Source organism: Bombus impatiens, unplaced genomic scaffold, assembly GCF_000188095.3.
Source record: "Bombus impatiens unplaced genomic scaffold, BIMP_2.2 scf_0548, whole genome shotgun sequence".
Classification (NCBI taxonomy): Eukaryota; Metazoa; Arthropoda; class Insecta; order Hymenoptera; family Apidae; genus Bombus; species Bombus impatiens.
The window spans coordinates 1,095,669-1,110,218 of NT_176967.1; the positions used below are offsets into that span (position 1 = coordinate 1,095,669).

Below are 14,550 nucleotides of genomic sequence, written 5' to 3' on the forward strand. Positions count from 1 at the left end.
CCGCCGCGGTAGCCGCATCGGTGATCTCGCCATTCCCGCCCAAGTGACCCGCGGCCCCCGGTCCCGTACTAGCAGCCGGAACAACCGGACCCACCTCCGCACAAACTCACCACACGTCTCATCATCCACCGCCGGTTAGCGGCGCAACCGCCGCAGGACATCCGCACTCTGCTACCGCTGGCAGGCAACCTTAGGATCGTCCCAGCAATACCGCTAATTCGGCTCTGCTACCTCTTCTTCGTTAACGCGACCAGAGAGATACTCCATCGGAGAATCTACCAACTCTCGATCTGTTTGTCAACTCGTCAACAGCAGCAGCAGCAGCAGCAACAGCGCATCTGCCTGTTAAGGCCGATGTCATCGTTATCGTTCACCATTTAACACCTTCGTCGGGAACCATCTGGACTCGCGACGATCATCCGGTCATCGTGTATGGTTGCTACTGATACCGCTGACACTGATGTTGACGGTAACGCCGACGGCAATGCTGACGACACACACTGTTCACAAGCCTTCTCTTTGTCTCTGTTGTCTTTGTTGCTTCTGTGAAAGAGCGCGCCTGCCTTCCGAATTGTGTCGCCGTTCCACTTCCAAGGAAAAAATCATCTGTACGTACTATGACGCGTCGACCCAACCGCGATCCATCGAGTCCATTGCTGGGTGCACCGACTAGTTTCAGAATCGATCGAATACCGAGAAACGACGGATTTACGACTGAGATTTCAGCGTTCTATTGTACGCACCTTATGTTTTTGGGACTTTTCGTACAAGAAAAATGCCAACAATTGAACATTGCGTGGAGAAAACGAATCGATTCAGCATAGACTCTACGCACAATTTATTCCAAATTTTAATAAAACTCTTCCTCCAGGATATCGTTGAAACGAACGCGATGAAGAAGTCCCAATTCACGTACCATTGATCTTCCAGTTCAAACGAAAAACAAACATTTTCTAGATTTTTATACGAGCTTCTTACCTATTAATCTTTTCTTGGATGCTGTTAACGGCGACGGCGACGATGAAAACGACGGTGACGCAGGCATTACGAAACAACGTATGGGAATAAGAACAGTATTCGTGCGACCAACTCATAAACGAGACTTCGGATGCTGTTTGTTCGCAAGGAACAGGTGTCGCGTAGGAAAAGAATGGCTCGAAACGGTTCGACGCAGCATTGTACCTGCTTACTGGAAATGCTTAACGAAATTCGGCGATCCCAAAATAGCGAGGAATCGTTGCCCGCGAAAGCCGACAAGTAATAAGAGGAAAAGCACGAGGAAAGTAGAGAGAGGAGAGAAAGGACACGAGGCAAGCGTGCGCCTAATGAGACTCCATTGCGTTAGACCGAGGACCGAGGACTGTCGTAGAGTCATTGGGCATCTTACGCATAGGAAAGACGATGGAAGTTACTACGGCCGTACCGCGAACCAATTGCCCGATTTTTCTCCGATGTAAGAGACTGTGTGCCTCGAACTGCGTCGATTCACGTTCAGGCAACATTTTTATTGCACTTAGTAACGTAGAGATGCGAATGTGCGAGAGTGAAAAGCGGAAACTTTACTGCGCGTGCTTATGCACGTTATGTGCGTCGCATATTTTCCGTAACTCGTTGTGTATAACGCGTACGTGCGAATGTTCGACTGAGAACTTTGTCTATAATGGTGAAATTGTAGATCGTTGTATTTTATTGTAAAAAGGAAAAAGATTGCTGAACAACAGACTCGACATTTTTCTAGAGAAATTACGTGATTCGCGAACGACACGTTTTTTAGACGATTTGATTACCTACCTACCAAGTAGAATGTGCGTGGACGTTGGTTAATACGATATCAAATAAATACGAACGAAATACGTGTCGGGTGGGAAGTATAAGCGTATAATAAATCACGATAATTCTAAATAACGATAACGTGACGATAAGTGATTGTACATTGAATTTGCTAGAATGCTATTTGTTTACTAAAAATAATGTAGTTAACGTTGCGTGAGTACAATAGACCGAGAACATGAGTGTGAGTGTGTGTGTGTGTGTGAGTGTGATATGAATATGGACACAAGAGTGAGCGTGTGGAGGAAGAGAGAAAGAGAAAGACAGAACAAGTGAGCAAAACGTATAAGACTAATTAACGGAAAAAAACTATTAGGTATGTATAGTATATATATACGCGTACATATGCACCACAGTGATACGTACACGTATAATCTCCCGGCGGCTACCTAACATTAGTGCAGTAACGATTATCATTGTACCTTTTATTACAATTATTCATTAATAATTATCGGTTCTATTACTTTATTATTATACCGTCGATAAAAAAAAAAAAATAAGAACGTTGTACAGACGATTGGTAAATCTCGTTGCCAAGGATTCGAAATTAGTTTTATCGTGCCGTACGTAGTGTTGCAAATGCCAAATAAACGAAAAGAGAATAAGGCGTGTTTTTTTTTTCATTCGAACATAACAACGGCGATATTCATTTAGCGGAATACGTAAGGGAGAAAGAGATCGAGAGAGAAAGTATTGTCTGCGTGTGCGTGCGTGAATGAATGAAAGAGGAAGAGAGAAGGAGAGTGAGAACGGCGGAGAAACGCGCGGGGAATCGTCTCAGTTTTAATGAGACGCGTTCGAAGGAGAATCGGGCGGGCTTTAAAGTAAAAATGCTGGTGCTGTGCTGTGATTTTTATAAAAAATAAAAAGAAAAAAACAGAGAAGAACGATACGCGAATCATAGTAAGGAAAAGCCGAAGATCTTGACGAATTTTTATGAAAATATACAGATAGCCTAAGTACCTGGACCTGCCCTGCGCTCTCCACAAATTTAAATTCGAGTAGAGGATATTAAAGAAAAACGATTAAATGGAAAAAAGTGAAAAAAAAGAAAAGAAAAATACTAAGAGAACAAAAGAGGGATGAAAAATCAACTTGTATGAATTGTATAGGCTGTAAAGTGTATTTGCTTTTAAACGAAAATTTAATATAGATTGTTAATCGCTAATTGCGCGAAAAAAAGGAGCTGTCTCCAATGGTCGAATACACTATACACGTTCGCGTATCGCAAATTCCTCGTGCAACACGTTTCTTGCGTTGTCCGTTCGAACCGTACTGACGAAAAACCCCCATTTTGCAGGCAATAAATTTACCACGTATTACGCTCAACGATTACGTTTTAAACTTTTATCCTGTTTTCGTTGAAACCGGCTCCTTCCTACGTTCGATCGGTTATCGTTTCGATCTCCCGCGTAAAGATCGGCACTGCGCCGATCGATGTCGAACTTGTTGATACTTCCTCTCAACGCAAACGAGATACAAACGTTGTAATTAATAATTGGAGACAATCTCCGACTAAGGATATATTCTAGCGAGTACTACGTATTTGCCACGATGTTGCATAATCCATTGCGAAAATCCTCAAACGAATAAATTAAATGACAACATAAGATGGACTGACATATTAACGTAACGTAATAAACAAGGACCCGTATTCTTGTCTCCATTTTTTTAGAATGATAAAAATAGTGAGTCGTTACGCTTTATATATTATACACTTCGAATATATGAATATACGAGTAACATTACGTACAGAAGCAAATACAAAAACGCAGGCATCTTGTCGTTAAATTGTAAGATATTGTGTTCAAACTCCAGAATGTAATCTGACCCCTTCCTCAGACTACTATATATTAATTATATTGTGCACTATGCTCCAACTTGTCCATACGAATAAATATATTGAAAAATCTTACTATTATACAATATCCTCGATCGGTACACTATCGTCCTTTAACGAGTTCGCGTCTTTTCAAAGTTCCCTCGTGTTATCGACTTAACCGACTTTTCGTACAATTTTCTTTCCTCCTTCTTTCGTTCTATCCTGTCAGTATTCGTATATGAATCATTGCGGTATATCTTTCTGCCAAATGGTATTTTTACAATTTTATCTATTTACGTTTACTCGCACATTGTCAAACAAAATTGTAATATAACGTTTAACATTACTTGAGGACCTCTGTGTGAACTAGCGGTAAAAGCGAATACGTTCATGGGTTTATGACACTTTAGTTTCGTATTATCATCCTTCATGTAACACAGAAGTAATCGTTACTTTTTCCATTTCTCTCGATAAACCTATACATATACTATATTCTTCGTACAAATACGTTACTCTTATTTTCATAATTTTTACGATGAACGATGAACAGTGTATATTAACAGTGTACCGTTACAGATCTCAATATATTTTTAACGATGCACGCACAAGGTTATGTTTTATAACCTAAATATTTCGCTTCGTACACTCACGGCCCAAGTTTTATTTCATCAACGCATTACCGTGATAGAGAGTACCGGAACAGTGACTGAATTGAATGACAATTAATATATAGGACAATTATTGGAATATTACGTCTGCATGATGGATGAAATAGAATATAAATTAGAATCGACGAATCCTGTATTAATATCGCACGTGAGTTACTCCCTTTTTCATGTATCGCAATTAAACGTTTATATTTTTCACCTGGTATTCTATTCCAACTGTATTATGTATTTTTCTACACAGGCAACGTCGAAACTCTTCGAATCCATTAAGAAAAAGAAATGCGATCGACAAACGGACCATATTTCCAAGGTAAAACACGTATTCGTTCAATTACTATATGATCCAATATATCGTTTTTACTTTTGCTTTAATCAGAGAAGAAATATTAATCTAATTCTGTTCATTCCGTTCATCAATTTATACAGATACCCGAGTTTAAGTTGTTATTAACAAAACGTGATAGTACAAATGTCACACTCAGCATATCCGCCTGTCAAGCCCTAACTGCTTTGGTTGAAAATGGATTATGGGACATTAACGAGGCTTTAGCTACTTTCATCTCGAGTATCTCTTTTATAAAGTACAGAAATTCATTTAATCCATGAAAGATATTCTTTATGTATCTTTACTGTTCCTTAATATCGTTCTATAATATGTCACACATTTTAGAAATTATATGGTTGCTACTACAACCATAAGCCATTTACTAATATTAGATTTAAAACGCGATACAGGACAAGAAAATATATATCCGTTTACATTACATACGCCACAACACCCTTTTATAACCATTTTAACTCAAGATAAACGTAGCTGGCAAACTATATTAAGTCAGATGACATTTATTCTGAATCATCAGGATGCTCGGTATGTATAAAAATGTATATACAAATATTATATATACATACATCATATACATCTATAATTATGCATGCTCTTATATCTATATATGCACGTATGTATGTACAATTTCTCCAAATTTCAGAATTAGAGAAAAGGGCGTGAAAATGTTACGACCGGTATTTTTGTATGTTTTATGCAATCCTTCGTCAGATTCGATGGATTACTGTATGCAACAAATTTGGCAATTGTTAATTAAATCGAGGCACGGTACTTATGTGCAGACAGAAGTTTTACTTTGGATGTGCACAGCGGAAATTCATTCTTGTATAAATACAAACTATAGAATCTTAGAGCTTGCAGAAAAAGCTGCATCAGAAGGAAACAGAGAATATTGTACAGCTTTGTTGCCGATGATTGTGTCCTTAGTTATACAATTACTACAACAAGGTTCTGATCCAACACCAAATTTTCATGCTATATTGTTTATCATAGACCACTGTGATAGCTATATTGGGAATCTTGTGCTAACATTAATGGCAGAAGTAATTACTTTATGTCCAGCTATTTATTTGTATACTACTTTACAAATATGTAAGTATTTTCCGGTATTTTCCACTATTTATAAGAATTTTCGACTTTTACCGATTTTTCGAAATATGCTTGTTATGATAAATTTATCACATTATAGGTACGATGATAGCAAAGAAAATGTCTTACAATGATGTATTTTTCTACACTTTGATAGCATCTATTGTAAAATGGATTGCATATCCATCCGTATTGTGTTCTGAGGCACTGGACATGGCGAGAGATTTAGCCAGCGAGATGTTTACAAGAACGAAATTAACGTGCAACAATGAAACGATATTCTCAAATAAACTTTTTACAGTGTTTACTCATTCCGACCCATACATTCAATTCTACACGGAGCTAGTGCATTGCTTGAGTATCTGGAGCCAAAATGATATTCTATCATGGTTGAACAACATATCATGCGTACCAACTTACTTAAAAGACAAATGTAAACTATTGATATCCGGTCTCCTTCTACAGTCAAACGAGCCACAAATAGTTCAACTGTGTTGTAATATACTCGTTGATGTTAGCAGAGAAAGGACAAATTTTGGATCGCACGTGCTCTCATTGGTATTGCATAAATTAACCAAATGTAAAAGCAGTATAGAATCAAAATGTTTGTTACTGGTAATGCCTGAGCTTATGATTACGAAAGAAAATGTCCCAATCGTTAATCATACCTTGAACGGATTGTTAAACGGTGACAAGCAACTGAAATATTTTATAATCGAATTATATTTGAAAGCATTGAAAAAAGAACCGAGATGTTACAGATTTCTTTTTGCTGCAATAATCAAAGTAATGGAAAGCGATCTTTCCTGGTATTCGGATGCAACTTGTGCAAGAGCTATGAAACATATTTGTGAAAATTATCCTGAACATGGGGAAAAATTGGTACCATTGATATTGCAGATATTAAATCGTTCGACGGATATGAACGGCGGAACCGCAAGTGCGCTCGCGCTTGGATGTATTTCTGCTCTTTACAAAGCATCCGTAATAGACATTTGTTCGACATGGAGAGTGCTATCTCCAAAAATGGAAAAAGAGAAGCGGTCTGTTGTTTTAGAAAGCTTGTGCGAATTACTTGCTGATGTTGCATTCTATGCACCTTCTTCTCAATGCCTTGAAGAACACGACTATCAATTGATCGACGATATCGTATCGAAGTTGTGGAAATACACGACATGTAGTGATGTAAAGGTAATCAAAGCTGCGCTTAAAGCTCTAGCTTCGTACCGTCTCGAACAATTATCCTTGAAAACATTACCAGTAGAATTTAGATATAATCTCGTACTACCAGCTACGTATGCGAAAATTCCAACCGACACGGTAAAAAAGCCAGAGGACGTGCTTCCGTATATACCTGGTGTTTGTTGGATCCAAATGCTTCAAAATATAAATAAAATGACCTTGTCAGCAGCCGGGAACCTTTTAATTTCCTTCGTGATAGAAGAAGTAAATAGTTTCCGATCCGGCATGTACGACTGGCCTCAAGGGGAGCCGCAAAATTTTAAATATTTACCAGACAAAAGCGTAATCAGAGCGGTCGGTGAATATTTGCGGAAAACTAATAAGTTTGATTCGAATAATCATTGTATCGTTACGGAATGTCTACGAATATTCGCTCATAAATATCCGAAACCATTACCCAATGTAAATTGGAGTTTTTTGAAGGATACTTTTCACCTATCAGCCGAAGCAAAGCAATATACTCTTTCTATCGCGTGTCATCATGCGACGGTATCTTCATCTGCTAAATCTTTTATAGAAGATTATCTATTGACGTATAAATCTGTAAACGATGCAGAAGATTTCATTTGGAAAGACAATGAACACCCGATATTGTATTCAAATCTCGAGTACTTGTGTCAAGCTGTACAACCAAATATCATTAAACGGTTCTTAGAAACTACTTTAGAATGTGCAATTAAAAAAATGAACGAAAATTCGATACAATCGTTTCATTGCATCATGTATTCATATGCTCAGGCATTAAGAAATCCAGAAATATGCCATGCTAACTCTACACTGCTTTCTACCATACTGGAAGAACTTTTGGACAAAATAGATTTAACGTGCGACCGTTTCTACCCTTATTTCACGGCAGCTTTGCAATTACCAATGGAGCATTTAGAAAGAACTACATCTCCTAAAGTGTGGTGGGAAACAATGGCCAGTAAATTAAAGAATGCGATCGCAATTAGAGCCGAATTGTCTTTAAAAAAGTCTAATTCCGAAGCCTCCTTAAAGTGGTTGAACGAGATCATTGGTGAAACTTTCGCTTCTACGTCAAGGTAACATTCTTGGTCATTATTGTAATTTTATTGATACATCAAACATATGAATAAACACGCGTCTTAATATTTTTTATTAAAGTGTGCAAACATATTTTCTCGAAATTATACAAAAAGTACAAGCCAATATGCAATACGAAAGATCCAGTTCAAATTGGATTCTGGAACTTATGACACAGGTTCAAGGATTTTTAATGGACTCATCACAAAATCATAATGACAAAATACAATTCTATTGTACTGTTTTATTTACCTCTGTGATAAGCTTGTCTGGCATAGACTCCATGTTAATGAAACGAGATCTAGTGATTAAATCGCAAAATGTCAGAATAAAATTATTTCCTCAAGCTCTAACACTTCTTTCCGATAGAGAGAATTGGAAACATGCAATTCCACAGGTACTCACGATTACTTTTATTTCTATACAAAACCATCCAACTAGCGTCCGGATGATAATTTAACAATTTAATATTTTTTTTCTTTATTAAAAGTTATATAGTTATTCTAGAATTAACAGTCTATTAAAGATATTATATACCTCTTTCAGATGATGGAATGGTTAAATTATATGAGAACAAATCATATTTCTGATACATATAAATACACGTTTCATCGGGCATTAATTTCTTTAAGACATAATTCATATTATAAAAATGTATGGAGTAAATATTTATCGATTAAGACGGACATCGATATTTAACCGCAAGTTGGAACAAAAAACGTATCCGTTACTGCAAATTTAAGGTATGAAATTAAAAGGAGCAACATATTTGTGAAATACCATTAAAACAAAAGTTGAAAATGTATTTCACTTACTTGCAATCCCATATGATGTAGAGACTGACAATTCTGAACAAACATATCGTCACATGTGTTGTATGTGACGACTTTCATAATGCTAAACAGATGTTTCGCTATTATCCAACATCATCACGGTTAATGTATTCGGACGTGATCCAGTCAATGTTTGATCTTCCAGTAGTTTCATCTTGGGTTCTAATATATTCCGTTTCGTTTCAATGTTTTTTTTTATAGGTGTGCGACTTGGACTAGATTTCCTACTGCTTGGATATGATTTTAATAAACGAGCCCTAAGGGAACATTTAAGGACACCATGGTTTTATCTCATTATCTTATAGTACAACTTACTACAAACTTTAAATTTACACTCCATAATTTAAAAGAATCATACTTACGCGTCCATTAATTTAAGGAATAAACGGGTATATACTTGATATTCCTCATCACCAAATTCAGTTGGATCATGTCGTGCATGTTCATATAAGTCGCAGAACTGATGAATTAATCGTTGTCCACTTCCATTTAATGGTGTTGCCAATATGGCAAGTAAATATGCCCGTAAATTTTCAGATGGATGTCTTTTTAAGCAATTATCATATTTAGTAATTTCAGCTTCTACAAAAAAAGATTGAAAATTAGTTTGAACGTAAAGAATCTGTTTACCATAATAAATATAATTATACCCAAGGTCTTAACATCATCTACAGCTTTTAATCTGTAGTAATGAGGTGAAACCTGTCCTCGAGGAGTTAAAATAAATCTTGGATCGCTAATAAGTTGCGGCTCGTATTGAATTCTTGGTATTACTTCTATTCGTCTTTCAATCTCCTTTTTCAGTGACTAAAAGATTGAAAATGTACTGTGTTTTGATATGTATATATGTATATGTGCATATAGATACATGTATTCAAAATAGTAAATAATTGTATAGCATAATTAAAATGTTTTGTTTTTAACAAAAAAACAAGCATTAATTTTCAATGTAAATGTAATAGATGTACATATTTGTAGATGTAAATAAACTTAACCTCTACAATTTCTCGTACCTTTCGTGCATCGTGCCCGATAGGGATATGAGGACCACGGCGTGATCGTAATGCAAATCTCATAATTTGTCGTTTTGCAAATATAAACAGTAATAATATTGTTAGTACTCCAGCCGCAATAAAAATAACGATTGTCACACCGGAAAGTTCTTCCGTCATGTTTTTCCCATTCGAACTTGTATAAAAGTGTTAACTCTTATGCGCACGCGTTTTATATTTTGATTTTACATCTCCTATACCTCTAATTTTTAGATTGGGGAACAAATATATAGTTATAGAAAAAATAAAATTTATTATAATTTGTGGTTTGTAGTATTTACATAAGTTACATAGATTTTAGTACATTTTGAATAGGTTTTTTAAACAATGTTTGATTAATATTTGCTATTTCCCATAATGATTGTTTTTGTTCATCTGAAAATTTAATATTTGACTTTATAAATGATAATACAAGCTTCCCGAAATTTTTATCCTTGGCAAAATCAATCGATTTCTCAAATAATAACTGTATAAGTTTGTCATTTGTGGTAATATCTGTCTTAGTATCAATCAAAGTACGTAGGAAAGAAAGATGCCATGAATTGAGTTCTTTCACATATGATAAATATTCTCTGTAAAAATGATACCGCTCAATTGCTAACACTTTAGTTTCTTTTGAAGTTTAATTGATTAATAATAAGATTAGTACCTACGTAATAAGAACGATACGTCTTTGAGGTTCAAAAGTATTTACTATAGCATCAATAATTGTTGTGTCTGTTAAATCAAAGTTTAAAAGTGGAATAAAAATGAACTTCTGAATATCATCTGGAAATTTCTGAGTGCTCTCTATCAAAGCAGATAAAAGTAATCTGGAAGGTTCTTTCAAAGCAATAATCTGCAATAATATTCAAACATTATTAGCCATGTTTGTGTAAAAATTAATACAAGCAGTCTAATTCTTTATAGATTAATATCATTCAAACTTCACCTTTGGTAATAATAAATGGGTATAAAAAGTTTCTGTGTATTTAACTCGTTGTTCCAAAGTCATATTATTTAAGGAACAACATAAATTATATGTACCCAGCATAGTTAGTCTTTTTTCTAAATCACAGACTATTTCTTGAAATTCTGCATCTGTTAAATTCTCTAATTGATTTAAATCCAATTTTCCATTAGGACATTCCAATTCTTCAAAAAGATATTCTGTGATATCAAGTTTTGGTACACACTCCTGTCTAATATTTTTATCGCAGAGCTTATCAAGTTGTGTAAAATAAAACTGAGTAGATGAAAATTGATCGGACGTGTTGGATAAAATATCATTACAATCATTATTGCTTTCGTTTAAAGTTTCTTCTACATCTATATCTGTTACTCCTTTCTAAGTGAGATAATGCAAACTTCAATATTATTTTCCTTAAATATAATTTTGTTTCCTAATACAACTATTAATACTAACCTTCCTAGTTATTATTTGCCAAAAAGGATCAGCTTGAATTATATCTTGTTTTAATTTTTCTTTAATTACTATTAACTTTTCCGTGGTATATTGGGATAATACATAATTTTTTAAAATATTTTCCGGATTCATATTTTTAATAATAAGTCAATTTACAAAGAGATACTTTTATTGTATTGTATTTATTGTATTATGTACTAAAGAAAATATAAGAAAATTTTAATTAAACAAAATAAATTATAATTGGAGAGAAAAGAAAAATTTGATTGCGAGTGAAAATATATTAAATCTCGTACATAATAAAATTATACATTTACGTCATATCCTAACGATACGTTTGTGTCAAGTAGTGTCAAGTAAACCATACCACCTGTTGAGTAGCTTCATGACAGTCAAGAGGTTAACAACGAAATAACAGTGTGCGCGCTAATAAATTTTATTTAGAAGTGATATTATCATGTATACAAATGAAAGCATATAACTTTTTGTGAAATAAAGAAAGGATATTCAGGTTGAAAAACGCACAGGAATCGAGATACTGTAAGTCTTGCAGGACTAAATTAATTTAAATATTTTAAACAAGGAAATTATCTGAAATGTAGATCCTATACGCATGTAAATATTTTGTTTCAAAATATTTTACATCATTCAATTGTATTGCAATTAGCAAAAAGAGAATGCTGCTTTCAATATGAAACATGATTTTTTAAAACTTTCGCACTTTTATTGCTTTTGGATATTGATAAGTAATGGACATTATTTGAAATGTTACACTTTTATTACGGACAATGTGTTTCTGAAATGATTCATACTGCATTTATATCAAGTTTCATGAGAATGAAATAGCATAGATTAAGCAATTAAAACAATGTTACAAACGATGAGAGGAAATCTTTGTCTATTTCAAATTCAGTTATTCCAATGTGTTGATAACTATTACTCGCGATAACACCATTGCGACGAACTTTCACTTCTGGAAAACCCAGATTATCTTAAGGTCATTAAGAATTTATATTCATATTTATATTTATATTCATATCATTAATATTTCTAATTAATGTTTTTTGTTTGTAACTATTTTTATAAATTTTGGTGTCCTAGATATCGTCGGTTCAGAACATAATGCATGAATAATAAGGAAATAAAAATTTTATTAAAAATAACGATTTTTCTGGGAAGATTTCCTTAACTTAATATCCAAAAGGAAAGGTAAGGATACGAATGAAGAATATGCAAAGAAAATATTGTTAAATATCTGATATTTTAATTAAAATAAGGTAAATAATTCCTTTCATCGAATTGATCTTCATATCGGTATAATATAAAGAATTGAAATATATGCAATTATAAAAGTTGTATAATTATGTAATAAAGAAATTAACAAATGGATATATGTAATTTGTTACGTCCTTGTTTTTCTTTTTTCGAGTTGGCTTTATATTTATAAAATATATTTATTTCGTAGATTACATTATCAGAAAATGTAGTATTTATCAATCATGATGGTAGTGAAAATATAAAATTTATATTATGATACTTCTATCATAAAAAAAAAGATAGCGAAGAGGTACTTCTTTTGAACGGCATTTGAATTTCGAGGAAAATGCCAATACTTTCAAATTTATCTCATCGTTTTCATATGTTAACAACCGATGCGAAACCTGATCCACCACGAATACCGATCGAAGGATATACTCACAATTTAGAACCAAATACAGTAAACGGTGATGAAACGAAGACGACCAAATTCGAATCTGTTCCAATTACTACAGAACCGCAATTGAAATTAAAGAACGTAACGTCCCCCGAAAAAGACGACGCAGTACCTATTACGAGCGCCAAGTCTTCTACCGAAAAACAAGATCTGAATGATACGAAAGGTTCCCAAGATGATGCAAAAGAACGTAGAAAACCGAATATTAAAACGAAAACAAAATCGAAACAACGCAAACATTGTAAGTATTATTCACTCTTTAAACTTGAAAAAAATCAAATTTGTTAAATTTGTATCAAAGCGATCATGTTTTACTTTACAGCACAAGGAACACATGTAGTGAATTACAACATAATTAATTCAAACGGTGTAAAAATTGGCTCTAAAACTAGTTACATTTGTAATATTAATCAATATGCTAAGAATAATTCTGATGCACCAGAAGAAACATGGACAAAAAATATTCGACAAATGCCAGCAGAAGTAGAACGTTTACGTACTTGTACTGACGAAATTAATTTAGATGATATATTTATAATTAAAACTTATATTGGACATGGTTGGAAAGACGTTGCTAGAAAATTGTTATATTCGGACGGTCAAATTGAACAATTCGAAGAAAATTACAAATTTAGGGGCATAAGTGAAGTAAATTTGATTCCAATATACTATTTCTCGTTTATATTCTTATCTGTATCACTGCAAGTTTTTGTACTAATGACCATATTTCTAGGTAATTTATCAAATATTTCTGGATTGGAAACAAGCTAATACAAAAAATGCAGATATTGGTAATTTGATAAACATCTTATGGATTTGTAAAGAATACGATTGTGCAATACGCTTAGCTTCTGCTCGCAGCGAGTCGACATAACGCTTTTTAACTTTATCTTTGTAACAATAAATCTTTGAACAATTTATCTTTTAATCGAATATATTCCACAAGTAATTATCATATTTATTAGTCAGAAACGAAAATTATTTTTAATTGTATCCAACTTATATTAATTATAATAACTAGAGTAAAAAGTTAACTGCTGTTTCTATCTGTAATGTATATTGTATTAAAGAGTCGTTTTAATAAATAAATTCTATAATAAATATAATATAATATTTATTGTAATACAATCCTATAATATAATCTTCTAATCTTACAATAACATTAATCTTAATTATGCATGTAGTTATCGTCGAACAAGATACAATTAATGCAGATATCAATATAAGGCAGCATAAGTGGGCGTTCCACGGGCAAGGAAAACTAAGGGCAAAGTCGCGAATAGTACCATGAGTCGCGACAGACATGGTTATGTAGATATATATTTTTCAGGTACAAATATCTTATTCTTAGGATATCCATTTGCCCACGAAAGCGTGGCTTATCATCCGCCGATTGCTGCTTTGCTTAAGATAACTGCAGTTTTACATTAACAACTATGTATAACCTTTCACTGCTTAGTGTTCAGAAATCCATCTTTTTCTTAAATGCAATTATTTAATATACATAT

At 33.9% G+C, this 14,550-nt stretch overlaps 5 protein-coding genes across 14 annotated transcripts in view; 3 read left to right on the forward strand and 2 right to left on the reverse strand.

Annotated features, from left to right (window-relative positions):
- The window catches only part of LOC100744332 (zinc finger protein 608), a 27,362-nt gene extending 24,203 nt beyond the window's left edge, over positions 1-3,159 (forward strand). Inside the window, 1 exon segment of the mRNA XM_024369306.1 lies at positions 1-3,159. Within this exon segment, the coding sequence (XP_024225074.1) occupies positions 1-47 (47 nt within the window). The 3' untranslated portion in view covers positions 48-3,159.
- Positions 3,160-3,807: 648 nt separating this feature from the next.
- On the forward strand, positions 3,808-9,447 carry LOC100742190. 2 transcript variants are annotated; one of them, XM_024369227.2, is made up of 9 exons: positions 3,808-3,923; positions 4,229-4,468; positions 4,562-4,630; positions 4,747-4,901; positions 4,991-5,188; positions 5,307-5,755; positions 5,853-8,037; positions 8,120-8,435; positions 8,585-8,940. In XM_024369227.2, exons 2-9 carry the CDS (start codon positions 4,412-4,414, stop codon positions 8,735-8,737), a joined length of 3,582 nt encoding a protein of 1,193 aa, XP_024224995.1. In that variant the 5' UTR covers positions 3,808-3,923; positions 4,229-4,411; the 3' UTR covers positions 8,738-8,940. The 2 variants fall into 2 exon arrangements, with proteins under 2 accessions (XP_024224995.1, XP_003491322.1); XM_003491274.4 differs by lacking the exon at positions 3,808-3,923 and adding an exon at positions 9,073-9,447 and having other exon boundaries at positions 3,999-4,468; positions 8,585-8,781.
- On the reverse strand, positions 8,268-10,073 carry LOC100744455 (uncharacterized protein C1orf43 homolog). Of its 2 annotated transcripts, XR_002947133.2 has the most exons (5): positions 9,885-10,073; positions 9,522-9,678; positions 9,234-9,453; positions 8,854-9,128; positions 8,268-8,768 (listed from the first exon to the last, which is right to left on the reverse strand). XR_002947133.2 is itself a non-coding variant. In XM_024369234.2 (4 exons), the coding sequence occupies exons 1-4, from the start codon at positions 10,041-10,043 to the stop codon at positions 8,936-8,938; spliced, it is 729 nt and encodes a 242-aa protein (XP_024225002.1). In that variant the 5' UTR covers positions 10,044-10,073; the 3' UTR covers positions 8,816-8,935. The 2 variants fall into 2 exon arrangements, 1 of the variants encoding a protein (XP_024225002.1); XM_024369234.2 differs by lacking the exon at positions 8,268-8,768 and having other exon boundaries at positions 8,816-9,128.
- On the reverse strand, positions 9,994-11,724 carry LOC105681064. Its single transcript, XM_012388305.3, has 6 exons — positions 11,625-11,724; positions 11,329-11,525; positions 10,855-11,250; positions 10,577-10,761; positions 10,228-10,495; positions 9,994-10,125 (listed from the first exon to the last, which is right to left on the reverse strand). Exons 2-6 carry the CDS (start codon positions 11,458-11,460, stop codon positions 10,096-10,098), a joined length of 1,011 nt encoding a protein of 336 aa, XP_012243728.1. The 5' UTR covers positions 11,461-11,525; positions 11,625-11,724; the 3' UTR covers positions 9,994-10,095.
- On the forward strand, positions 11,707-14,136 carry LOC100742312 (protein immune deficiency). Of its 8 annotated transcripts, none has more exons than XM_033322027.1 (5): positions 11,707-11,868; positions 12,430-12,605; positions 12,794-13,283; positions 13,365-13,690; positions 13,776-14,136. In XM_033322027.1, the coding sequence occupies exons 3-5, from the start codon at positions 12,932-12,934 to the stop codon at positions 13,914-13,916; spliced, it is 819 nt and encodes a 272-aa protein (XP_033177918.1). In that variant the 5' UTR covers positions 11,707-11,868; positions 12,430-12,605; positions 12,794-12,931; the 3' UTR covers positions 13,917-14,136. The 8 variants fall into 8 exon arrangements, with proteins under 8 accessions (XP_033177918.1, XP_003491323.1, XP_012243732.1 ...); XM_003491275.4 differs by having other exon boundaries at positions 12,430-12,537; XM_012388309.3 differs by having other exon boundaries at positions 12,430-12,537; positions 12,877-13,283.
- Positions 14,137-14,550: the final 414 nt, after the last annotated feature.